The 25,203-nt window shown below is 48.6% G+C and overlaps 1 protein-coding gene across 4 annotated transcripts in view; it reads left to right on the forward strand.

Annotated features, from left to right (window-relative positions):
* Positions 1-25,203, forward strand: part of LOC138541496 (DBIRD complex subunit ZNF326-like) — a 1,377,506-nt gene that overhangs the window by 638,291 nt on the left and 714,012 nt on the right. For all 4 annotated transcript variants that reach the window (XM_069641765.1, XM_069641762.1, XM_069641763.1 and 1 more), the window contains one exon: positions 16,678-16,808. In XM_069641765.1, coding sequence (XP_069497866.1) covers positions 16,678-16,808 — 131 coding nt within the window. The remainder of the gene's footprint in view (positions 1-16,677; positions 16,809-25,203) is intronic.

The following is a 25,203-nucleotide window of genomic DNA, read 5'->3' on the forward strand; positions in this document are numbered from 1 at the left end:
AATTGGGTCTTGCTTCCCTTGACTTGCTGTTAGCCTGTCCAGGATAAGTCTGCCTTAAAGTTATACTTACCTGTAAGTTGCTGATGGTTCCTTTTAAAAGTATGTAGGTTTTACTTACCTTGAGTAAGCTGTGTGCCATCCTAAATCAAGTTAGTTATTGCTTGCCTCAATCTGTTACACTGATCTGAAAAGCAGCTGTACTAGTATATTACACCACAAGGTTTTACTTACTTAGAATAACTCTGTTATCCTGAATAATAAGTATAGGTTTTTACTTTTCCTTGAATGAGTGTTCCACTATTCAGAAAAGTATGTTTGCCACTTGGTTAGCCATGTGATTTTTTTTGCTGGGGGTTCTCAGGACAGTTTTTATGAAGTCCTAAGGACTTAGTAAAACAATTCAACTGAGACAGTACAAGACTCCACTCTTAGTATAAGGTTGTACCACCGGAGTTCAGGGTAGCAGCCAGCCACCTGAGACAGAGCAGCCAGGCTTATCTTAGGAGGCAGGGAGTGCTGTAGAATTGTACAATTGAAATTGTAATACAAATGGTCCAAAGAAAAACTGAAACACTATGTATTGTAAAAATAAATGGTTTCTTTAAATACAAGAAGGCACAGATAAATCTTGTGGGAAATAAGTACCATCAAATATATATAACCACAATTATAAAAACACAGCACTATGCTTGAAGGTACACAGACCAAAGCATATAACCTAATTTGCAACACCTAGCAGGAGTTCCCGGGAAGTCAAAACCAATAGTTACTTTTAGATTACTTTCAGTAATACTAGGGCAGTAGACCCTATCAGTTGTACCGTGATGCTCATGGGGGACTGCAATCCTTTCACTACAGCCAGCCTTCCAATTTGAACTGCAATCTCTCACTCAGACTGGAAGACAAAGGGCTGCAGACCTTCGGACTCCGCCCTCGCTTCCTGCCTTCAGACACTCTGGAGCCTGGGCGATGAGTCCACAGGACTCGCGCCAAAGATAAAAATCACACACAGGAATTTCCCACCCTGGATGTCAGGTGAAGGAACAAGAAAGGACAAGGTACACTAAAATGGTGAAAAATCAAGCGCATAGACATTTTGGTTAAAAGAACCCCATGTATGCCTTTACCAGTCCTGTGCAAACAGCCCACAGTAAAGATGCACTGAATTAATAAAAAGGTTCACTGACACCAGCCGTTAAAGGTAGGTTTGTCCTTGTAACATAAATGTTACATTTAAAATGAGAAAGGGGTACTCTGTATCTCCCCATCACTCCACATAAGGTGGGGGGTGCTGGTCTCACTTAATAAAAAGTAAAAGATATCCAAAGTTCCTTTTCTACCCTTGGGAACTGGAGTTCTCACAAGGGCAGCCAGAGATAGTTAAAAGGGGAAGCCCTAGGGCAAACCAGCAACAATAGGCACAATTGAGAAAAAGTAAAAGATTCTGCGAGTGTGGGAAAAGGTTACCAGTCAGAGGTGTAAGGAAAACTAATCCACCAGAAAAAAGTTCTGGAGTTGACACATGTCAGGAATATTTATCATTACTATGAACATCTTACCTAACAAGAGTCACTGGATAACTGACACGGTCTGCTACCCTTGTATTAGAGAAAGTAATCTAAAGGTAATGGTTTTTACTCCACAAGAATGGGTGTGACCTATACTAAATGGGGGATTGCAATCCTATACTAAATGTGTATGATAAGGTTTGACTTCCCTAGAATTACTATTCGGTATTCTGAAGGTTTTATGCTTTGGTCTGTGTACTTTTTTTTTTTTTTAACTTTATTTTAAATCAAGGCAGGATGATAATTACAAACAATATCAGCAGTGAATTTTAGACATAATAATCCCCAGTCTTTTATCCCCCCCCCCCCCCCCCGAGTTTCTTCCTTCTCCTCGTCTCTCGGCCCCTCTGCTCCTTAGTTTCTGGGGGAGGTGTCTTCCCTCCTGGATTGCCTGGTTTTTGCCTCGGCGTCTATGAGTCTGCCTCGGGGGTCCCTTGGTTTCCCAGGATCCAGCGGGCCCGGATCGGTTTGTAAGTCAGGGCGGGGAAGTGCTGATCGAATTCAAGCACTGGGGCCCAAACATTCTGGAACCTGTGGAGAATTCCCACTTGTGCCGCCGTCACCTTCTCCGCGATCAGAATATCCCAGAGTTTGGTCCACCATTGGGTTATGTGAGGGCCTTCCGGGGATTTCCAGGTTCGGGCTACCACTGTTTTCCCTGCCAGGAGGCAGTGGGTTAGCAGTTTCGATCTGGGTCCGGAGCACGGGTAGATTGTGGGGACCGGGGCTCCCAGTAAAACTGGTTCTGGTTCCAGGGGGATCCTCGTTCCAGTAATCTGTGTGATGGTCTCCAGGCATAACTTCCAGAACCGTTGGACCTTTGGACAGGTCCACCACATATGGAAGAAGGAGCCCGGACGGCCGCATCCCCTCCAACAGGAATGGTCCACTTGTGGATTCATATGGTGAAGTCGGAGGGGCGGGTAGTACCACTGGAGTGTGATCTTGTATGCACATTCCCTGTTAGTGATGCAGGTAGAGGAGGTGTGTGTTCTGGTCCATATGTCCACCCAGGTTTGGTCCTCAATTGGGTGCCCCAGGTCTGCCTCCCACTGAGCCATGCATCGGGTCTTTGTGGTCAGGAAATCGGCTAAAAAGCGTCTATATAGGGTGGATACTCTACCGCGTGCAGGGAGGTCTCTTAGTGTGAGTTCCAGAGTGGTCGGGGGACGTGTCGCAGCTTGGAGGGTTTGGGGATGTGAGCACCAATGGCGTAGCTGGATGTAGGAGAATCTGTCTCTTTCCTGGAGCTGGAATTTCTCCTTGCATTGGCTGAATGTAAGTGGTCTCCCTCCCATATATAGCTGGTCCACCGTCTCCAGTCCACCGTTTATCCAGCTCTGAAAGTTGCGGGGGTTCGCTCCAGGTGAGAAAGTTGGGTTGTGAAAGATTGGGGATTGTGGGCTCAGTCCCCTTGGTACTCCCTTCCGTTTTAGTGCCCAGTCCCAGGAGCTTAGGGTATGTTTCGTTGATAGGAGGTCTCCCCAATGTGACCTGAGGGGGGTGGGATATGTGGCAAAAATCGTAGGGGCAGGGGTATTAGCGATTGTTCCAGCTCAACCCATCTAGGGCGGTTTGTTATGTTTTGCCATGCCTGGATCTGTGCCAGTTGAGCCGCCACTCTGTAGGCTTGCAAGTCTGGAACCCCCAGGCCTCCCAGTTTGGAACCCCCTAGCATCGTCCTGAGAGGGATTCTCGCTCTCTTACCTTTCCAGATAAAGTTCAGCATTTTTCTCTGGAGACCTCGGAGAGTTGTCGTGGGAATCGCTACTGGTAGGGAGGCGCAGGAGTACAGGAACCTCGGGAGGAGGTTCATCTTGCATGCTGTGATGCGCCCTAGCAATGAGATCTCTTGTGTTTCCCATCGTTTCAGGTCGCCCTCCAATTCTGTAAAGAGTCGAGGAAAGTTGACCTTATATGTGTCCTTCGGATCCGCCGGAATATGGACCCCTAAATAGGGGATGGCCTTTTTTTCCCATGTTATTGGGCATATCTTGGTCAGTGGCTCTTGCTCCGCTGAATTGAGGCCAACGCCCAGGGCTGATGACTTGTCGAAGTTTATGGTGAAGCCAGAGACTTCTCCATAGGTGGCGATTTCGCGGATCGCGTGTTTCAGAGATGAATGGGCCTCTGTGATCGTGAGCAGAACGTCGTCCGCGTATAGGGCGATTTTGTGTTGCGTGGGGCCGCTCTGTACGCCCTTGATTTGGTTGTTTCGTCTAATTCTTTGGGCGAATGGCTCCATGGTGAGTGCAAAGAGCAGGGGCGACAGTGGGCAGCCTTGTCGGGTTCCGCATGACAGGGGGATTGGATCCGAGTTGTGGCCGTTGATTCTTAGGCTGGTCTTTGGGTTGCTATAGTTGGCTAGAGCCATCGTTTGGAAGGTTGGCCCGAAGCCAAAGGCCCCAAGGGTGTGCTTCATGAAAGTCCAATCCACCCTATCAAATGCCTTAGCTGCGTCCAGAGCCACCAACACTAGTTTTTGAGAGTTCCGGGAGGCCAGGTCTATTAGGTTTAATGTTCTTCGTATGTTATCTCCTGCTGTCTGATGCAAAATGAAACCTGCCTGATCGGGATGAATAATTTTCGGTAAGATTTGATTTAGGCGGGTTGCCAGAATTTTCGAGTATATGTTGGCATCGATGTTTAGGAGAGCAATCGGCCTGTAAGAGGTTAGATTTCTCGGATCCTTTCCCGGCTTAGGTAGGAGGATAGTGGTCGATTCCTGCATCGACGGGGTCACTGATCCCGTGTCCCTGAAGGAGTTGAACAGGGCGACCAGGTGAGGAGTCAATTGAGCTCTGAACAGTTTGTAAAATCTAGTAGAGAAGCCGTCTGGCCCAGGGGCTCGTGTTTTCAATGATTTGATGGCTCGTTCCACCTCCTCTCTCGTTATGGGCTCCTCCAATTCGTCTCTCGCTGTATCGGGGAGGCGAGGCACTGCTGCCCCCTGTAGGTAGTCCATCTGTTGGGGGAGGCTCCGTGGGGTTGCCTTCATAATTTGGGCCAGGTAGTCTCTTGCGAGGCGTTGCTTTTCGGGCTCTGAATATTGCGTGACTCCGTTAGGATCACGCAGGCCGGTGATCGTGTTACCGCGTTGGCGTTTGGCCAGTTTGGCTACTAGGAACCTGTTCGCCTTGTTACCCTTTGCGTAATATGACTGTTTAGCTTTCGCCATCAGTTGAGCGGTCTGTTCCGCATAGTGGGCTTCCAGTTTTTTCCTGGCTATGCGTATGATCCGTTGTGTTTTGGGAGACCAGCCTTTTTCCTTTTGTATTGCCTCGGCCTCTCTTAGTTCATCTTCTAGGGCTATCCGGGCTTGGCGCCTGTTTCGGTGGTAAGCCGCTCCTTGAGCTATTAGGGAGCCTCTTATAACAGCCTTCATGGTGTCCCAGTTATTTGCTAGTGAGGTGTCTGAGGCCGGATTTTCTTCAAAAAAATTTCTTATGCCAATTGCGATCTCATCTCTGGTGGCCATGTCGTTGAGGATCGGGTCATATAGTGCCCATTTACGTGGGCTGTGAAGGTTAGGGTTCTGTGTCCGGAGCTCCAGGAGCATTGGAGCGTGGTCGGATATGGCTCTGGTGCCGATGGAGACCTCTTTGACAGAGGGGAAGGTTTGCGGGGAGATCAAGAACAAGTCGATCCTTGAAAAGGTGCGATGGACAAATGAATAGAAGGAGTAGTCTATTTCGTCGGGGTGGAACACTCGCCATGAATCTATTATCTCCAGGGATCTGAAGAGCCGGAGGAAGCTAATCGCCTGGGCAAAATCGCTTGGTGTTGGGGGGTGCGATCTGTCTTTGGTGGGGTCGGGAACCCCGGTGAAGTCCCCTCCCATAATCGTTTGGCCCTCCACGAAGCCAGCGATCGCTTTGCCCAGAGAGTCATAAAAGAGGGATTGTCCGGTGTTGGGGGCGTAGACCGAGACCAGCGTGTATAGGTCTCCCCTAAGAAGGCATTTGACCGCTATGTATCGGCCTTCCGGGCACGTTTTCGTTTCTAGGACTTGCGGGTGCAAGTCCCTCCGAAAGAGGATCGCAGTACCTCCCTTTTTGCTTCCACCAGAGGAGAAGAATTGAAGCGGAAACAGCCGGGAACGGAGCCGAGTCACGTCTGCCGGCAACAGGTGAGTCTCTTGAAGCATGGCTATCATGGCCTCTTCGTCTTGGAGTTTTAGTAGAATTGACTTTCGTTTGTTAGGAGAGTTTAGTCCGTTCACATTTAGGGAGAGGATCCGCAGAGTCTGGTGGTCTGTTGGGGTCACCTGTTCCGTCATTTGTGTTGGGGGGGGGGGGGGGTCGTGCGTTGTTACTTCAACTGCCATGCCTATCGAGAGCTACTATGGTATCGTCCTGCGCTTGAGGTTTTAAAGCGGAGCCCCAACAGGGGGCCGCAACTTTAACTGGCGGGTGGACCGACCTTTCGGGTATAGGCCCATCCCTGGCCAACAGGGCCAACTGTCCCATCTCGTCTTGAGAACTGCGGGTTTCCAGGGAACAGAAGTTGGAAGGTCTCCCTGGAGTGGGTATGAACCATGGGAGTAACTCACCGCCGCCGCTCGCTAGACTTGTTTCTTCAAGATGAAGGTGGCGGATCTACATTTTGGCAGGGTCGCAGGTGTCTGGTGTAGATGTTACCGAGACCCAAGTCCGCGGGGGCGTCTTGTTTGGGTAGTGCGCGTCCTCATTAATTATCTTTTCTTGTGATTTCGCTGGATCTTTGACCATGATGACCGCCTGGGCTTCGGGGAGGGAGGAGGTTCGGAGTCCCCAGCTTTATCTAGGTTTGGTGAGGAGGTCTCATTAGGTGAGGTTGGCTGCATGATTGAACTTGCGTCCTCCAAATGACTGATCCGTCGAAGAGTGCCTCTGTACGAGAATTGCAGCGCCGTGGGGAACAGCCATCTGTACCGAACCTGTTGTTTTTGGAGAAAGAGCGCTAGGGGGCGGAGTGTCCTGCGTTTTTGTAAGGTTAGTAGTGAGAGGTCCTGATAAATCTGAAGGGGGGAACCCTGGAACGAAAGACTGTCTCCTGTACGACTAATTGCTGCGATGGCCTCCTTGGTTGTAAAGAAGTGAACCCTGGTGATCACATCTGGGGGAGGGTCTGAATCTACCCCCGGCGCGGGCGCAGACGGTGGGTCCGGTCCAGCAGGAGCTGGGATTTGTCTAGATCTGGTAACAGGGCCTGGAAGAAATCTCCTACGTATTCCGTTAGCTTATTGTCGGGGACCGAGGATGGGACCCCCCGAATCCAGAGGTTATTGCGGCGAGCCCTGTTTTCCAGGTCCTCCTGCTTAAACTCCAGAAGCTCATATTTGTCTTGTATTGCATGGATGGTTTGCTGGATCTCTCTAAGGGTGGTGGAGTGGACTTGTGACCGATCTTCGACCTCCACCAGCCTCTGTTCCGTCTCTGTTACTCTTTGATCCGTCTGTTCTATTTTAGAGGTGAGGTCTGCTAGGCAGGAGCGAAATTCCGACTTAATGTCCGCCATAAAGGCCACCAGGTCCCCCCTGGTGGCCAGAGCATCTTTCTCTTTTTCTTCCAGTTGTTTTTGCGGGGTCAGTTTGATAGAGTCCTGTTTTTTGCCTCTGTCCGCCCCAGCAAACATAGTGGGGATGTCTGTTGCCTTAATGACTTTCGTTTGCCTGGACATGATAGGTGAGTGGGGGGGTCGCGCTAGGGAGGCTCCGGCGGTCACCTGCGGACTCAGAAGAGTAGGGAAGATCTCGTAGGGGAACACTCCCGAGGGGGCTCCCAGGGATGCAGTTATTCAATTTCCCGTGTAGTGCGGGGCCGGTTGATTGAGAGTGTCCAATAGGCACCGTCGTGGGTCGTTGCTGGTGGGGTGGGCCCCCGGGGTCCGTTGCCTCAATGGGCGCTGGGTGGGTTTGCTAGCTGGAGGTGTGGGCCGGGGCGCCCCAGGAAGAATATCAAGGACAAGTGTTAGCGACCATTTGGGATTTTAGCTAGAGTGTTGGTTTATAGATTGTTTGCTATAGCGAACCTAGAGAGTGTTCATGCTGTTCTTCTGCTTAGGCTCTTCTGCAGTGGGGCCGCTTTCTCCGTTGCAGTTGGTTATCCTCAGGGGCAGGGATGGATTGCAGAGGTGTTAGGCGGCCAGTGGCGAAGGTGCCCGGCCTTGGGTGATTTGGTGGTGTGGCAGGACCTCAGGCCGTCTCTGGTGACGCTTATGTGGCGGGCCAGGTCCGCTGTGGGGCCCCCCGTGTGTTTCTCCGAGGCAGCCTCCGCCTCCCGAGGCCCTCGGTGTTAGAGCTGGAGGGGGGACCCTCCGGGTGCCTCCCGGTGTCCCCCGGAGCCTTCTTCCCACGCTGGGGGGGGTAATGCTCGCTGCTGGAGCGCCCTCAGGCGGAGGCAGGGTGCCGCGCCTGTGTTTCTCCCGGCGCCACCGGATTCCCGTAGTACGGGCTCTCACACCTGTGCGCCGGCGGGGTCCGGCCTCCGGCGGCTCCGGTACTGGGGCCCAGGTTAATGTGGGGGCTAAGGGGGGAGAAAGCAGTCCGCTACGGGCTGTCTGGTCTCACCGGAGCTCCAAGAATCGGGGAGACCCCGACAGGCGCCGCACCGCCCCAGTGGAAGTCGGAGCCGGGACCAACCCCCAGGTCGTCCCCTGCCGCTGGGTCCACTGCTGCCTGAGCGGCGAGTATTAGTGTGTCCCCCTTCGCCCCCCTCGGGGTCCTCGGTCTGCCATCCGTTCCGCCTTGCCGGCTTTCTAGGTGTCCGCCATCTTGGATGCCACGGATGGCGCCGGGTGCTGGGTCTGGCTGGCGGATTTGGGGACAACGCACCCGCGTTAGACGTTCATCTGCGACCTAAATGTGCCTCAGCAGCTCCGATCACCTTGGGTAGCATCGGCGGTCGTGTTACTTGCCGGCAACCGCATTATATTCGTGGCGACGGCGGGTCTCCCACGGGCGGCTCAAAGGAGCGACTCCATCGCTGGCGCTCCAAGCCACGCCCCCTTAAGAACCGGTCTGTGTACTTTTAAGCATAATGGTGTGTTTGTATAAAAGTGTTTGACTCCGAGCAGTACTTACCCCTGGCCTGCTTGTATTTAAAATAAACCTTTATTTTTTACATTACTTCTGGTTGTAAGTGTTTCTATTGAATCCTTGGTGTACTACAGGTTCTATGTACTTTCCTACAGCCCTCTCTCCCTCCTAAAATACGTCTGGCTGCACTGTCTACACTGTTATACAAAAGGGTAGGGTAGCCCCTGGGTTGCCAGTGTGGATTTTGGGTAAAATATAAAACAAACAAAATAGAGCCATCCACACTGTGGTCAGACATTAAAAATGACTGTCCTTGTTTTTACCAAAATATGTTTTGTGCCCATATATAGAGTCTCAGGTAGGAAAAAAACAAAGATACGTCTGGAAAAATAGTGACCATTTATTAATGAAAAATAGAAAAATTTCAAAAGAAATAAAATAAATTAGACAAAGCTTGAAAATAAATTATCCAAACACAGAATGAAATACATTTCTTTAAACATGAGAAACAGAATCAGGGAAAATATCATATTCAACAGTAAAATATCGGAGACATTACAACAACAAATGCAGACAAAAATTAGTATAAGAGTTACTCTACAATAGACTTAATATTTTTTGTTCACAATGTTTGCTAAAACTGTCTATTCAAAGAGAGTTCTCTATTTTTTTTGTGTGTCGTGATCATTATATGATCATGTTTTGTAATCTGCCAACGTGCCGGTTTTCAAGCAAAAGGTCATTGTTTCAGTGTTGCTGATCTAGGACATTCAAATAGACAAGTACTGAAGGCACGTTTCGGCTATCGCCATTTCGGTTGGCATGGATTTCGGAGCCTTCCTCAGGGCATAACGGACCTAAAGAGAGTCTGGGAAACAAAAGGAGGCAGATATATATATTTTTGTCAATATAGTGTTTTTCCAGCATATGTATTTTGTATTTGTATTTTGATTATAACACGCACCGTCCGGCCCAAGGGCATTAGGGCACAACTTGAGCAAGGTATACATACATATCTTATATACATACATAGTTATAAACATGAATAGTAAGCAGACATGGATCTATACATAAATTACAATGGTAGTTAACAGGTGAGGCAAAGAGACAAGAAATGAACAATGAGCAGAGATCAGGGAAGATGTGTGGTAGCAAAGTGGAACACATGCCGTGTTTAAGAGATTAACAAAGTAGCCGGAGGCATCAGTCTGACAGGCTATGGCGTATATCACAAGTCGGGAGTGCCTCAGTTCTGATTGAAAAGCGAGGATTTCGTTTTCAACTTGGTGTTGAATGAGTCTTCAGTTCTGATGGTGACGGGGAGAGAGTGTTCCAAAGCTTGGAGGCTAGGACAGGGAAGCTCATGCCCCCCGCTTTTAGGAGTTTGAACCTTGGAATCGATAGTCTATGGATCTGGGCAGTTCTTTGCGGTCGGGTGGAGGAATGGAGGGAGAGCCGGTTGCAGAGGTAAGGGGGGGCCTTGTTGTCAAGGCATTTGTGCGTGAGGGCAAGAGTTTTCAATGAGATTCTCTGCTTGACCGGTAGCCAATGTAGGTTAGTTCTGGATTCAGAAATGTGGTGGTTTCTAGGAATGTTAAGGGCTGCCCTAATGGCATTGTTCTGGGTGATTTGTAGTCTATTCAGATTCCCTTGGCTAGTCCCTAAGTAGAGGGCACTACAATAGTCAAGTGTTCTGGCTAGGGTGATGCTGTTCGGGGTAGTCAGAAATGGTCTACACGCTGCAATAAGTTTACAAGTGTAGGCAGAGGCTGATCTGACTGTATTTGTTTGACGAGACAAGGATAGAGTGGTGTCAAGGTAAAAAGCTAATGTTTTTGTCTTTGGAGACTTTGATGGTGTTTCCATTTATGATAAATGACTGGTAGGAAGGATCTAGTTCGCTAAAACGCTGCGAGGAGCCCAAGATGAGGAGCTCTGTCTTGTCGTCATTGAGGCATATTTCGTGTTGGGCCATCCAGGCCTGGATGACCAGATAAACATCGTTCAAGGCCTTGGTGTCAACTAAATAGTCGCCAGTGATGGGGATGAGTATCTGGGTGTCGTCAGCATAATTGGTATAGGAGACACCCAGATAATCGAGTACATCAAAGAGCGGTTTCGTGAAAATGTTATAAAGTGTAGGTGACACGCAAGACCCTTGGGGAACGCCGCAGTAAATTGGAACGGGGTCAGCGGCTGCGGAGGGTGAGAAGACCCTCATGGATCTGTTACTCAAAGGATTTGATCCATGCCGTGGCTGAGTCCGAGAAGTGGGAAGCAGAATGAAGGTGCCGGCATAAGATTTGGTGGTTGACCAGATCAAAAGCCACAGAGAGGTCTAGCAGAAGTAGCATTGCTGGTTTCCCATTGTCTTTCAAGACCTCAATTTGGGTTTTTAGATCTATTAGTCGTTTCAGTCCTGTGTCTAGGGCGGAATCCAGATTGTCGTAGACCAAGGAGATTATTAGATTCCAAGTAGTCTTGGATCTGTAGGTATGCAGAACGGTCTAGGATCTTGAGCAAGAACGGGACAGTAGTTATGGGTCTGAAGTTAGTGGGAATGCCTGGGTCTAAGGATGGTTTTTTAAGCAATGGGATCACCCATGTGTCCTTGAGGTTGTCAGGGACACAGTGCCTGTTTTAAAAGAGGAATTAATGAAAGCTGTGATCAATGGGGCCAAGTTGTGGGCAGATTCCTTAACGATAGGAGCAGGGCACCGATCACCTTGGCAGTTTGAAGGTTTGATTCTCTTGATGATGTCTTCTACCTCAGCAGTAGTGAGTGGGGAAAAGGCAAAAGGTTTAATAATGGGAGAATCTAGAGGGACAACCCTTACAGGGGCGGGAGGCTGGTTGTCCAGCTTCAGACTGTCTTGTTTGTCTTTGATTTTAGATTGCAGAGTAGAAATTTTATTCAGTAGAGCGGACTGGATGTTAGCACACCATTTACTGTCTTTAATGCAAGTGTCAGGGGGTGGGGCTGGGGATTCCAGTTCTTTCAAGATCTTAAAAAGTTATTTTGTGTTCGAGTCTGCTTGCAAGATGCGGTTATTAAGGGACTCCTTTTTGGCAGTGATAATGGCATCTGTGTAGGAGAGGGATGCAAGGATAAAACAGTCTTTATGCTCATCAGAAGGGTGACTTTTTCAGCTTTTTTCCGCGCACCGTTTAGCTTTGCGCAGCACTCTTAACTGAGGTGTGAACCAAGAGTTGAGATGTGCACGTGGCTTAGACGTCCTGAGTTTAATAGGGGCGATGGAATTTATAGCCGTGAGCATACTATGATTATAAGTGTCTGCTAAGGCGGTCGGGTCGGAACATGTATGTGTGGCAGCATTGAGAAAAGGGAGTAGCAATGGGAGAAGTTTCTCCTTGGTAATGTCCCTTTTATTTCTGGTGGGGAGGGCTGGAGCTATCAAGGTTGGGACACGCGGGGCTGCTTCAATATTGAAGGTAATGATGTGGTGGTCGGACCATAAACGGGGGGTATTGGAGAGGACCTTGATATTACAGTTGGATCCGGCTAACCAGTCAAGGGTCCTACCTTTTAGTATGAGTGGGTTCTTGAATGTGCATGGTGAAACCGAAGTCAGTTAGTACGTTCTCCAGGTCAGATGCAGTAGAGTCTTTAGGGTCGCCAAATCCCAGATTAAGGTCTCCAAGGATGATAATTTGCGACTTGGTTTTGTCGAGGAGAAGGGTGGATATTTCACCAACAAAGGAGGGTGCAGGACCCGGGGTGACTTCAATCACAAGGACAGTACTGGCATTTATATATACTTTGCAGATTCTGAGGTTGCAGGAAGGAAAGGTTTAAGGAAGGAAAAAGATTAAACAGGTTCTCATGTGAGGACACTTAAATCTTCCAATTAAATCTAGACCAGTCTTTCCCAGCAGTAACAGTCTAAAACAAGTTACCACCTATGAGGGACAGCAGTATCCGTCAATGGGCTAGAAGAGTCTGCAGGGAGCCAGGGCAGCCAAAGTCAATTTGAAACAGTCTTTGGGTCTGAGGCACTTCTTACATAACTGTCTTGCACAAAGTTAGAGAGTTTGTAAAAATCACTTGTAGGGTCACAAGCTGTGAAGCCTGTGAAAAGCAGAGTTGGAATCAACTCTAAAGGTAAGCCACTGCAATTCACAACTTAGAAAAGCACTGCTACAAGACAATGAGTCAAGTACCCCAACTCTAAACAGTACCTCTGGTTTGAATAAGAGTGATCAAGTTGGATTCTGTCCTGTTGCAGCGTTGCAGACCTTGGGTTCCTGAGCCTCAGTCGTGGGGAAGAGAGGGGGAGGATGTCTGGAGGGCTCCTGCAGCGGCACTTGGGAGGTCGTCGGTAGCTATGGGCTCTTTTCGGTTCAGCTGCACTGTGTGGTTTCAGCGCTTAGTAAACAGCACCGTCACAGATCTTGGATACCGGTTGAGCTTCCTTCATTCCTTGGGTCCTGCACTCTGGAGGGTCCTTGGGAGACTTCTGGAGCTTCTGGCCGGATTTCAGACGTTGCACTTCACTACAGTTTTCTCGGCCCCTGGTGCTCTAGTTCTTGCAGCAGCGAAGAAGTACAGCCAGTCAGGGAAGATGGTCCAGGGGAGTTTGTCTCAGGGTTAGTTGGTCACACTAACACAAGGGAAGAAGTCGTCCCTTCCGGAGCTTCTCTGTTGAATTGAAAAAGAAGTTACAGCACAGAAGCAGGGCCTCACTGGGCAATTCAAAGGTCCAGAAAGATGCAGCAAGCGATGTTCAGTTTCATCTTGTTTTTCTCCCAGTGGTTGACTCTGCCTCCAGATCCAAAACCCTTGCTCGTTCACCCAAGGAAAGGTACTTAAACCTCATGGGAAATCTAAAGGGATGTCTCTGTGACACTGCACTGAAGGTGCTGTGTCACCATACAAAAAGTAGATGTCCATGGAGTTTGTCAGACCCCAAAAACGGAGGAAACACATAATCCTCTATTCCTCTAAGGTTGAAGGGAATTAGCGCATAAATGAGAATTCCCCTTAACAGAAGATGGTCCGAATTTGCTTTTCCCCATCAGCTGCAGTCCTCGATTCGCACGGGTTGCAGGTTCTAGCTGATCTCCGGTTGCTGTCTTTCGCTGGTGTAAGGACTCTCGAATGAAGAATGCAGCAAAATGTGATGCAGGTCCTCTCTCAGGACTGGACGCGAGTCAAGTAAGCGATTTTGGATGGTGGTCACTGCCGCACGGCGACGCAAAGGGACTCAACTGCCAGAGTCAGACTTTCCCCTCTTATCTCGGGTCCCCTTGATGCTAGGACGCTGACATTCCACCAAGGTGATTCTTGTAGTTCCAGCTGAGGATCCCCCAATGTTCCAGGTTGAAACTCGGATCTGTGCTGTCGGCTGCCCAATCTCTGAGCTGGTCAGACACAGGATGATCCCAGGGCACTTCGGAATGCTCTTCTTTGCGGGGTGCCAAGCAGATGTCAGGAATGGATGGTCTCTCCAATCCCAGGGTCGCAGCTCATTTCAAGGACTGCTAAAGATCTTCAGCAAGACGGGGCCCCTCCAGGACAGCAGCAGAAGTTGGTAGCCAGTCCTCCTTCCGACAGGTCTCTGGTTTTTTCGCATAGGAGTCTTGGCTCCTTCAGGTTTCTCGAGGATCTCGGAAGAGTTGGTGCAGAGGTCCCCTTCTTATCCTAAAAGCCAGGTAAGAGAAGCTGCCCTCACTAGCCAATGGCAGAAGTAGCCCACACACCCTTCCAGTGGTCCCATCTGGACCACTGGCGGGAACACTCATGCATGATTTGGACATCCTGACACCAGTTTGTCTATTGGAACCAGACAGTCCCAACCCACATCCTGCCATCAAGCACACACAGCCCTCCAGTAGCCCGCCAAAAGCTCCTGCTTTCCCGGGCACATGAAGTCCTTATAAGGATTTTTCTGTTTTCACAGGCCAGGAAGAACGGTAAAGAACATGATGGCCAAAGGACAAGACAAAAGTCCATGTGGCAAGGCCATGTTTGAACACTAGCCAAAGTTAGCCAAACGCGGTAAGGCTAAAACAAAGACGTCCCAAAAAGTGGAGGAAAAAAGCTGCTGCCACCAGCTTATCCTTTTAGCACACCTAAAGTAACCAAAAATCCTCTGAGTGTTAGTCTAGGGAAAAATAAAGTGTACACCATTGTACTGCAGTGTAAGCTGCTTTATACAATGATGAAAGTTACCAAAAGTGATTCAAAAGTAACCAAAAGCAGTAACACGACTAAGGGAAACAATGTTTCCTGGTACTGACGGACCTGAAGGACATTTCTGTTTCGGCATAACATAAGAGCAAAAGCCAGTACAGTGAAGCTTAATGCAAAAAGAGCATGTCAGTATCAAAAATAAAAGCAAAACGTGTGGAGGTTCTATAAAGGTGGAAGGAAAGGTTCAGTAAAGAGAAATCTTTCCTAACAGACGCCACTGTATTTAAAATGCTGTGTGCTGCCATAGTGCTTTAGTCAGTCCCAAGTTATAGGAAACAATAACTCAAATCACACTCTAAGGTGAGATATATAAAAAGGTCACCCATAAAAAGAGTAAAAGACGAGGTGAGGGGGGAAAAAGATCCCACTCACCGAGGGACAAAGTAAAATAATTACAAAGTCCAAGCAAAAAGTTCTGGGGCTGACACAGGTCATTTATTATAAAGATGAAAATCGTACCCGATGAGCATGAAAAAGGTGCCAACAAGCCAGAACCGAGAAGAGCATTTGCAGGGCATCTGTCTGCTCGAGAGCTGTCACAGATCCACAGAAGTCCCCTTCTCCTGTCACCAAGACCGAGAAACATGTGACCTGGTCTGCTGTCACCTCACCCCTGGAACTATCCTGCAGCAAATGCTTCACTTCAAGGTGGTGTCCTACTTCTAGTACAACTTACCTGGAGCTTGCTTGCTGAAACAGTGACTCTGGGGGGTGCAAACGGCTTGTATCTTGCACCCTCCCAGGTAGCCATAGAGTTGCATTTGGATGGACAACCCATTGTGCTCTTGCAGTAAACACGCCTTCCCTATGCCACTGGTCATTGGGTCAATCATTCAAGGGGTTATCCTAACCTCCGTGACCTTGTGAAACCAATCATTGTTGCCTGCAACTGTAGTGAATCTTGCCACTCTGAATAATGTTCTTTGCTATGCCTGCCTTTTCTGCCTAGCCCCTGGTCTCTGGTGGCCCAGTGACCCATCTGAACATTGAGAAACTCATACCAGATAGGGTTGGACTCATAAGACGGGCTGGGGACAAAGTTATAAAAGTTATAAGAGTGTGGAAAAGTTTGCGTCCGTTTTTAGTTTTTTTCATTGTGATTTGTTACCGTAAAATGTTGTTCTGAATATACGTACTTGTGAATGCCTAAGGTTTATCTATTATAAGAATATTGCAAATGATCTTATACTGTAAATGCATGGTTTTTTACTTACCCGAACTTGGAAGTATAAGTGTGCCTTAGTGTATATCAGTATCTATTTTTGTATTTTTTTTATTTATTTATACATCGCCGACAGTCTGCGGGCATCAGGGCGCCAATTATATATTTTTAACTTCTATATGTACAAGAGTTTTCTTGGACCAAGGTGTGCTCTGAGTTCTTTGTACCTACTACAGCCCTCCTCCCTCCTTAGACGAAGCCTGGCTGCTCGTCCATTGCTACTATACCTTTGCGTAGTTCGGGCCATTTCTAAGAAGTGTAACCCTTTTCACCCAACTTGGGCTCTCCTGAGTGCTACCAGAGGCAGTACTTTTGTAAAATCCCCTAATACATGGCAACGTGTGAACTCTTTCCCCCTCCCCCTCGATGCACGCCTGCATATCTATTCCGCTTATGCCACCCCCTTGCCTGTGTATGTACAGAAAACCTCTTGAATGCAAAGCCAAAATTTTAGTCAATGCTCTTTTTTTCATTGCTGTGCCACATAATCATATTATGTCCAGCAGTTTACTCATCTAACGTAGAGCAGCAGTTTCGCAGTTCTAGAGTTTAACACATGATCTTTATTTTTCTGGCGGCTTGTTAAAATGTGCAGTTTTTTGGAATCCGAATCCTACGTCAATTGTGTTTTTATTAGTATCTTTTCATTTTTCAGGGATAACTGATGAGGATCACATGATGAAAGTTGACTCTGTTCATTGCGTTGCCTGCAGTCTGTATGTTCCAGCATTGTTTAGTTCAGTGCAGCACCATTTAAAATCTCCAGAGCATGCGAAAAGCAAAGTGGTAAGTTGAAGCACAGTGGCGAACTGTCATTACACTTTACAGCAAATCCAGCTATTTGTAGGCATAAATAGTTAGACACCAGAACATTCTACAAACAAAACAGATGGCCAAAATTATTCTCGTTGGTACTTCCTGAACTAGTTGTAATAAAGTCTTGCGTTTACCACCTTAATAGAAGAAGAGTGTAACATAGTGATTGACCAGCACTACTGTAGCAATTTTCACACACAATTTTCACACAGTCGAAATTATTTTATTTTGGATATCTACTAAAGTAGTAGTAGTTTGTCATTTATCTAGATGGAGGGAAGGGGGGTGTGCCCTTGTGGGACCGGAGTCCAAGGTATGAGATGTCTCAGAAGAAATGTTCTGTGAGTGTGCATTAGGCCGAGACTTGTTATGTGTCCAACTAGACTGAATTTTTTCATAGGTCGTTGCTGCATTCTGATGGTAGAGAGGTTGTGCTTCATGTATTAGTCTGGTGTATGGATGCGAATGCGTGTGTGTGGGTAGCCTTGCCTGTATCTGGTATCCACCTGAGTGGTGCTGCCTAAATACCTTGAGGCTCAGATTGAAGCATTGCCTTTGGAGTGGTTGAGTGTTCAGAGTCATCCAGTCTGCTCCAAAAATTGCACTTTAGCTTGCTCTTAAACTGTGGAGCCACCTACTGCGACCATGTCTAGGTGTCATGAGATAAGTGAGAGGGAAGTTCTTCAGGTTGCTGCCGAGAATAACCATGTTTATGAGGGCCTTCCCGAAGGAGAGAGTCCTCATTGCGGCGGATGTTCAGTGGAAGGAAGTTCCAGAGGGTGGGAGCTTTGAGGGAGGAGGATACTCTGATTCTGGTGTAATTGAAAGGGTGGGATCACAAGGAGGAGTGCAGAGCTGTATCTCAGATGGGTTGGTAGCGCGCGTGTACGTTTGTCTTGGAAGAATTCTGGGCCACTCTTGTGGAGGCCAAGTCTGGCTGCAGAGTTTTGGGTTCGCTGGAATTTTCTGAGATGATTGGCAGGAGCGCCCAGATAGAGGGAGTTTGCATAGTCTAAGCGGGAGAAGATGATGGCGAGTGTTAGGCAGAAACCTGTGCAGTTCCCTTGGGGAACACTGCAAAAGATTTAAGACTACAGGTATAGCAGTAAACCCACTTGGTAGCAGTCCGCACCACCCAGATTTACCTGGTAGCTGTGGCTGAGCAGTCAGACTTCCCTCAAGAAGAGTTAGGCAGTATGTAAAGTATACACAATAGGTACTCAAATACAATAGCACAAGCAAACACTGACCAGAGCTTGGTTTCAAAAGTATATAGTTATTTATTAAACACACATAAGTTGAAATCACTCTAGCAAAATATAGTAAAAACACTTCAAACACAGTTATAATGAAAGCAGTTCCAACCCTTACTCCTATCTAGACAACTCTAAGTTAACACCACATAATTAAAACAGAGGTGAGCGCTTAACGTTAGATGACACTCTAGTAGGTTCAAGAAAGGGATAAAAAGAAACAGAAATGGGTTAAACACACCACTCTAAGGTCCAGAACACTTGCAATAGGCTCAAAGAAGCACAAAGTCACAGGTGAGCAAAAGTCACTAGGCAGGGCCCACTCTTAGAGTAGCCGGAGCGAAAATGTGCCCAAGATCACACTGTTATTAGGGATTCAAAGTCTTGCAAAGAGTTAGAAAGAGTTTAGAGTGGCTTAGAAAGTTTAGCCAGGGTGTCCCAGGCACTCCCAGGGTCGAAAGCCGGGGGCTAAATCTACCCCGTACAGTCGGTGGCAAGGGAAGCCAGGCGGAACACGGTACCTTAAGCGGAAAGGATCCTCCAGCGGTGGCAGTTGTTCCAGGCAGTGGCAGCAAGGCTCGACGTCGGTCAGGGGAGAAGAAGTTCTCGCTGAAGAGCAGAAGAAGAAGGTCGTTGCACTGCCCGGGAAGAAACCAGCCGCGGAGTCCTCCGGTTAAAGGGTTGTACCGACTTTCGCGGTTAGGGGTAAAAGTGTGGTATTCCGGTTGCCGGGGTGCTTGGCACGGGCAAGGCGGCCACGAGATACCTCGAGAAGCGAAAAGAAGGTGAAAACTGGTTGTCCCCACCAGTCAAGGGAAGGAGCCACTCCGTTAAGAGTTCTCCTCGGTCGTCGGGAAAAGTGGTGAGACGGTTCAGCAGGGCTCCACCGGGTGGTGTCGTCGAAGCAGGTCGGCTCAGCTCTTCCCTCGTCGGATTCTTGGTCCTGTGGCGACTTCTGAAGTTCCAGTCCCCAAAGCCCTGCTTTTATGCAGCAAACCCCCATTCACCCAGCCTAGCTGTCACTCAAACATGCTAAGTGGTGAGCCGGCCGGCTCACCACTTGGGCCAATCAGGACGGAGTGCGACTTGAGTTACCAAGGTAACTCAGTCCAGGGTGCCTAAATCCCCCTCCACCCCTCCTAAGTACCCCAGACAGAGTGGCACCACTTTGGAGGGCTTCTGTGGAGAAGCCCGCCAAAAGTGGAACAAAGGGCTCCACTTTGGGTCAGAGTTACAGAGGCGAACGCCAACGCCATTTTAGAATCAAGTTTTGGCAAAAAGTCCCAACCGGAGTTATAATAATAAATATATAAACCGGCGGTATGTTTAAGGCTACCGTAAATAAATAATTAAATGTGTTAGCCTAAAACAATGGGAAATCCCATAGGGAAATATTCGCGGTCGAATATAAAAAGTAGTTTCCACTGCCACCAGCCAAAACTCGATCAGGGGGGACGGAGACGTGCCCCCTCGACTAACAGACCCTGGGGCAATCGAATTGCCCCAGCCAGTACGTCCACAATATGATGGTTTGTACTGGTTCTGTTCAGGATTCAAGACTAGCAAAGTCTTTGGTGACTTTACATGCCCTGGGAGACAGTAGTCAGTCCCAGGGTATGGAGTCTATGTTGGGGAGTCCCTAGGACACCCCTGGGTCACGGCACAGAGGGTGTTGTGTAACCCATATCACAAAAATACATGAGGCCCTATGGAGTAAAAGACCCCATAGCCCATTCAACACAAGGTTTAACCAAGAAAACACACTTCAACATGTCCAAGAGTGAGGGTAAAAGAGTCTCACTCTTGGCAGGAGAAAAAAAGAAACCCCAGAAATCCAGCAAAGCTGTTGGGGGACTCACTAGGTAGGGAAATTCAGCCTAAACAGAGAATTCTCCCTAACAGCGAGGATTGCTGATACTGTGGGGGTAGGAGAGATGGGCCAGATTAGCTTGATGATGTATAGGTGGAAATGACCGGTTCTGGACATGGAATTGATGTGATGGGTCAGAGTCCAAGGTGCATCAAAGGTGGATGCTGTGAGTGGGGCTCCTAGGGAGATTAGGATTTCGGTTTTACCAGGGTTGAGGAGGAGGTAGTTGACTGCCATCCATTGGTCAATTTCAGAGAGACCGGAGGCAAGGTCAGGACTGGGGGAGGCTGGTGAGCTGGGAATCTTGGAAATGATCTGTCATCTGGCTACTTGTAGCAGGTTAGGTTATGAGAGAGGATGAGTGGGTGCTAAGGTAGAGTTGAAGAGGAGGGGGTTACAAGAGGGCTCCCTGTGAGACCCCTTTGGGGACAGGTCGAGGGAGGAGTACGATTTGAGAGTGGTTGGAGAGGAATGTGGAGATCCATCTTAGATCGACATCTCCGATACCTAGAGAGTGCAGTCTGTCCGTGAGGATGGTGTGGTCGGCTGTCGAAGGCAGCAGAGAGATCCAGGAGAGTAAGTGCAGTACAATCTGCAGAGACTGCTATTCTTTTAAGGTCATCTCAAATGGAGATGAGTGAGGATTCTGTTCCCCGGTAGGGTCTGAATCCAGATTGGGCAAGGTCGAGAAGGCGGTTGGAGAGTGAGGCAATGAAGCATGTGCTGGATATAGGGCAGTAATTGGAAGGAAGAAGGGAGTCGAGGGTAGGCTTTTTAAGAAGGGGATTATGTGGGTCCTTTTGAAGGCCTCAGAAAACCTGCTTGAAGTAAGGGAGTGGTTAATTATGGATTGTGCAGCGCTGCCTGCACAGGTTGCAGAAATGATTTTCTTTAGGAGTGATAGAGCACAGTGAACTCGAAGGGAACCAGCGAATGGCTATTTAGATATAGTATTTTCTGGAATTTGGGATGAGAAACGGGAGTGAAGGAGGAGAGGACCAGCCAAAAGGGAAGAAGGTGGAGCTGAGACTGGGTGAGGTGGAGAAGAAAGTCGAAATGATGATGATAGTTTGGTGATGATGGAGCGGTTTCTTTCGCTAGCGATGTTGTTAAAGTGGTCTGATGGGGCATTGCAGAGTGTTTGGGAGTGGAGGGTAGGGGGTAGAGCAGCTTGGGATTTTGAATTCTTTGATGATCCTGTGGAGTCCTCTGCTATGGTTACGAGAGTTGGAAATTAGTTTTTCATAGAAGGGTCTTTTGGCTTTCTTAATTTCCATCCTATAGGTCCTGGTGAGTCTGGCATAAGTGGCACTGTTTTTGAGGTGTGGTGGTTGGCCCTCCAAGTGTGCTCCAGGTGATGCTTATGGGTTTTAAGGGATTTGAGGGAGTGTGTGTACCATTTGGGGTTGGGGCCAGATCTCTGGGGGTGCATCTCGTTGGTGTGAGAGGGTGGAGGGCATTAGAGAGCCATTGGTCAAAGTTCAATAGAGGGAGGTTTCGTTATGCCGTTGGAGGGCTGGGAGGCAGCAAAGAAGGGCATCAGCCAGGTTGGGATTTATAATTAGGGTTTTCTGTTTTCATTTTGTATTTTTTAACTTACGGGGGTGTTTTTTTCCAGTGTTTTAAAGAAAATCAGAATCTGTGTTTTCTTGTGTGCCCCTTTCAAAAAATCCCGGATAACGTGTTTCTCCTGTGTGAACACACACACATTCTCCAGCATGGGGTCTGGCATGGATTCACATGTTCATGAATGTTCCCCGTCGTCAAGCTGGGAATCCTCGGTAAAGAAAAAATCTGTTTCAGTTTCGTTTCTGAACTGTCTTTTTCCTAATAACCAATCTCTGGGTCTTACTGTCCCCAGCCAATGACTGCCCTCTACCTAAGCCCCTCCTCTGGCAGCCATCTTCAGATTTTTACCGCACGTTCAAGTGTTGGGAGTCCTCGTGCTATAGCTCTCGAGCTTTTACTGCGTTTTGTGATTTTTCTCGAAGAGTTTTGCTCTATTTTTCGGTCAATTGAGCCTCAAGCGCCATCATCCACCAACCAACTAACGGGGGACCTGTTTTTTGGAACTTTCTACGCCCCTCAGGGGTGATTTTGTTTTTTTTATTTATTTTTTTCGTCGAGTTCACTTCTTGGAGGATTCCAGAAGACTCTTGGAGGCCTACACCGAGTGGACATGGCCGAAGATAAAGGAGACTCGACACCTCTGCCCAGGATGCGGGCTACGGAACATCTTCCTGGAGGATGGGCACTCCTTGTGCCTTTTATTGCCTACACTCGGACAATTCATACGTGGAGGAGGCCTGTGCGTCCTGCAAGGACATGACCGCCTGCACCATGAAGGACCGTCACAAGCGGCTCGCCGAGTGGCTGGAGACTAAGAACCCGGCGGCAGGTGAGCCCCGAAAACATACATCTCCCAAGAGAAAGTCTGAGTGGTCTTCTAAGACCTTTGAGGGCGCTCCAGCGATGGGGGCCCAACATAAGGCAAAGCACTGTGAGTTTGCAGGCACCGGGAGCGCCGTTGGTACAGGCTCCGCGGCAGCCAGGCTGGACACAGCTTTGCTGTCGACCACGAGCCAACGCTCCTGCTCAGCGAAGAAAAGGAAGTCGGAACACCCGAGTAAGCCCCGGGATAAGGCCCGGTCGACTCCGAAGGAGAAAGCCAAGGGGGAGCGAGGCACTGACCCTCCCCCATGCTGAATGTTAGGCAGGAACCTGTGCAGTTCCCTTAGGGACCACTGCAAAAAAGTTTAAGACTACAGGTGTTGGCAGTAAACCCAATTGGTAGCAGTCTGTACCACCCAGATGTACCTGGTAGCTGTGGCTGAGCAGTCAGACTTCTCTCAAGAAGAGTTAGGCAGTATATAGAGTATACACATTAGGTACAAAAATACAGCAGCACAAGCAAACACTGACCAGAGCTTTGGTATAAAAGTATATAATTATTTATTTAAAAACACACTTGTAAAAATACACTGGCACTAATATGTTAAGCAAGTTCAAACACAGTCACTAGAAATATATACACCTCCCTGATTAATTATTCGACAAGTCTTAGGAAAAAGAACACCACTTATTATCAATACAGAGGTGAGCGCTGAACCAAGATGGCACTCCAATAATTATTTAAAAAGGGAGGGAAAAGGCAGAATTAGGAAAGCACACAATACCAACACTTTTAAAAGAACCACGGCAAGTCAAGAATGGCAGTCTACTGTAGAGAAAGAAAGTTCATAGGCCAGCCCACTCTTGGAGAGAGCAAGGCGGAATGTGCCCAAGATCACACAGTTGAAGTACACTTTAAAGGTCTTTGCAGATAGTTCAAAAACGAGTTGGATCAGTTCAGAAAAGTTAGTTAGCAGGTGCCAGGTCACCCCAGGATAGAGAGTCAAGGATTTACGTGACTCCTTGAACAGTCTGTTGCAAGGGAGACCAGGCGGGACACAGTACCTGAAATGGTGAGAGAGCTCCAGCGGGGGCAGTTGTTCCTGGCAGCGGGTGCAAGTCGGTGCTTTGTCCAGGGGAAGAGAAGATCTTGACGTGGAGGAAAGCTGGAGGTCGTTGCACTGCCAGGGAAGAAACCAGCCGCGGAGTTTCTCGGTTAAAAGGTACTACCCTTTTATTCGTGGTAGTGGTGAAGCGTGGCTATCCGGCCGCCGGGGTGCTTGGCACGGGCGATTCGACCACCAGACGATCCAGGAAGGCGAAAAGAGGGCGAACTGGTTAACCCCACCAGTTCAAAGGAAGAAGACTCTCCAGGATGAAGATCCTCTCCGTCGTCGGGAAGTGGTGAGGCGGTTCAGTAGGGCTCCACTGGTGGTGTCGTCGTTGCAGGTCGGCTCAGCTTCTCCCTCTTCGGATTCTTTAGGTCCTGTGGCGACTTCTGAAGTTCCAGTCCCCAAAGCCCTGCTTTTATGCAGAAAACCCCCATTCACCAGTCCTAGCTGTCACTCAAACATGCTAAGTGGTGAGCCGGGCAGCTCACCACTGGGCCAATCACACAAGAGTGCGACTTGTGTTGCTGAGGCAACTCAGTCCAGGGTGCCTATTCCCCCCTCCCACACATCCGGTAGTCCCAGACAGAGTGGCACCACTTTTGGAGGCTTCTGTGCAGAAGCCCGCCAAAAAGTGGAACAAAGGGCTCGACTTGGGTTGGAGTTAAAGAGGCGAACACAAACGCCATTTTAAAACCGAGTCCTGGCAAAAAGACCCAACCGGGGAATAAATATTAAATAAATAACCCTGACGGTATCTTCAACATTGCACCAAAAAAGTGGTGCGTTTAAAATGAATGGGAAAATCCCATAAGAAATATTCCGGTGGAATATTTCGCGTGGTAACCACTGCCACCAGCCAGAAACTCGACGAGGGTGGACTGCACAGTGCCCCCTCGAAAAACAGACCCAGGGGCAATCTAATTACCCCTACCAGTACTTCCACAATATGATGGTTTGTACTGGTTCTGTTCACAATTTAAGACTAGTAAAGTCAATGGTGACTTTACATGCCCTTGGAGCCAGTAGTCAGTCCCAGGGTATGGAGTCAATGTTTGGGGGTCACTATGACACCCCTGTGTTACTGCACTGAGGGTGCTGTGTAACACACTTACCAAAAACACATGAAACCCTATGGAGTAAAATACCCCATAGCCCATTAACACATTACAAAGTCAAAGGACATTCTCAAATCATGCCTAAGAGTGGGAGAAAAAGAGTCTCACTCTTAGCAGGAGAAAAAAATAAACCCCATAAAATCCAGCAAAGCTGCTGGGGGGACTCACTAGGTTTGGGAAATTAGCCTTAACAGAGAATTCTCCCTAGCACTTAAGGCCTCGGATGCGCCCAAGGTCTTGAAGGCCCAGGTTCACCAGGCTAAAGCATCTATTGAGGGAGTGGTGGCGTCCCTGGCGAAGGCCGCAGATGCGGATTCCCAAGAGACATCCACCAAGACGAGAGTTTCCCTGCCCGCCCGGAGGGAGTTGTCATTCGTGCCCATTGAGAAGACTCCCGTGAAGATGCCAGTCATCTCCCCGAGACAGTTGCCCCTGGCCGAGAAGAAGGGGGGGGTGGGAACTCGGCAGTGGTTCAGCTAGACTCTGCAATCTCTTCCGAGGAGGAACTTTCAGGCCTGGCAGTGCCTGAGAAGAGCAGTGTCGAGGCCGGGCCCTACAGGAAGGACCCCGACGAGGCGGATTGGGCGAACGACGAGGGAACCGATGAGGAACGGCAAGGCAGGG

Source organism: Ambystoma mexicanum, chromosome 1q, assembly GCF_040938575.1.
Source record: "Ambystoma mexicanum isolate Mex_15411 chromosome 1q, UKY_AmexF1_1, whole genome shotgun sequence".
Taxonomy (NCBI): Eukaryota; Metazoa; Chordata; class Amphibia; order Caudata; family Ambystomatidae; genus Ambystoma; species Ambystoma mexicanum.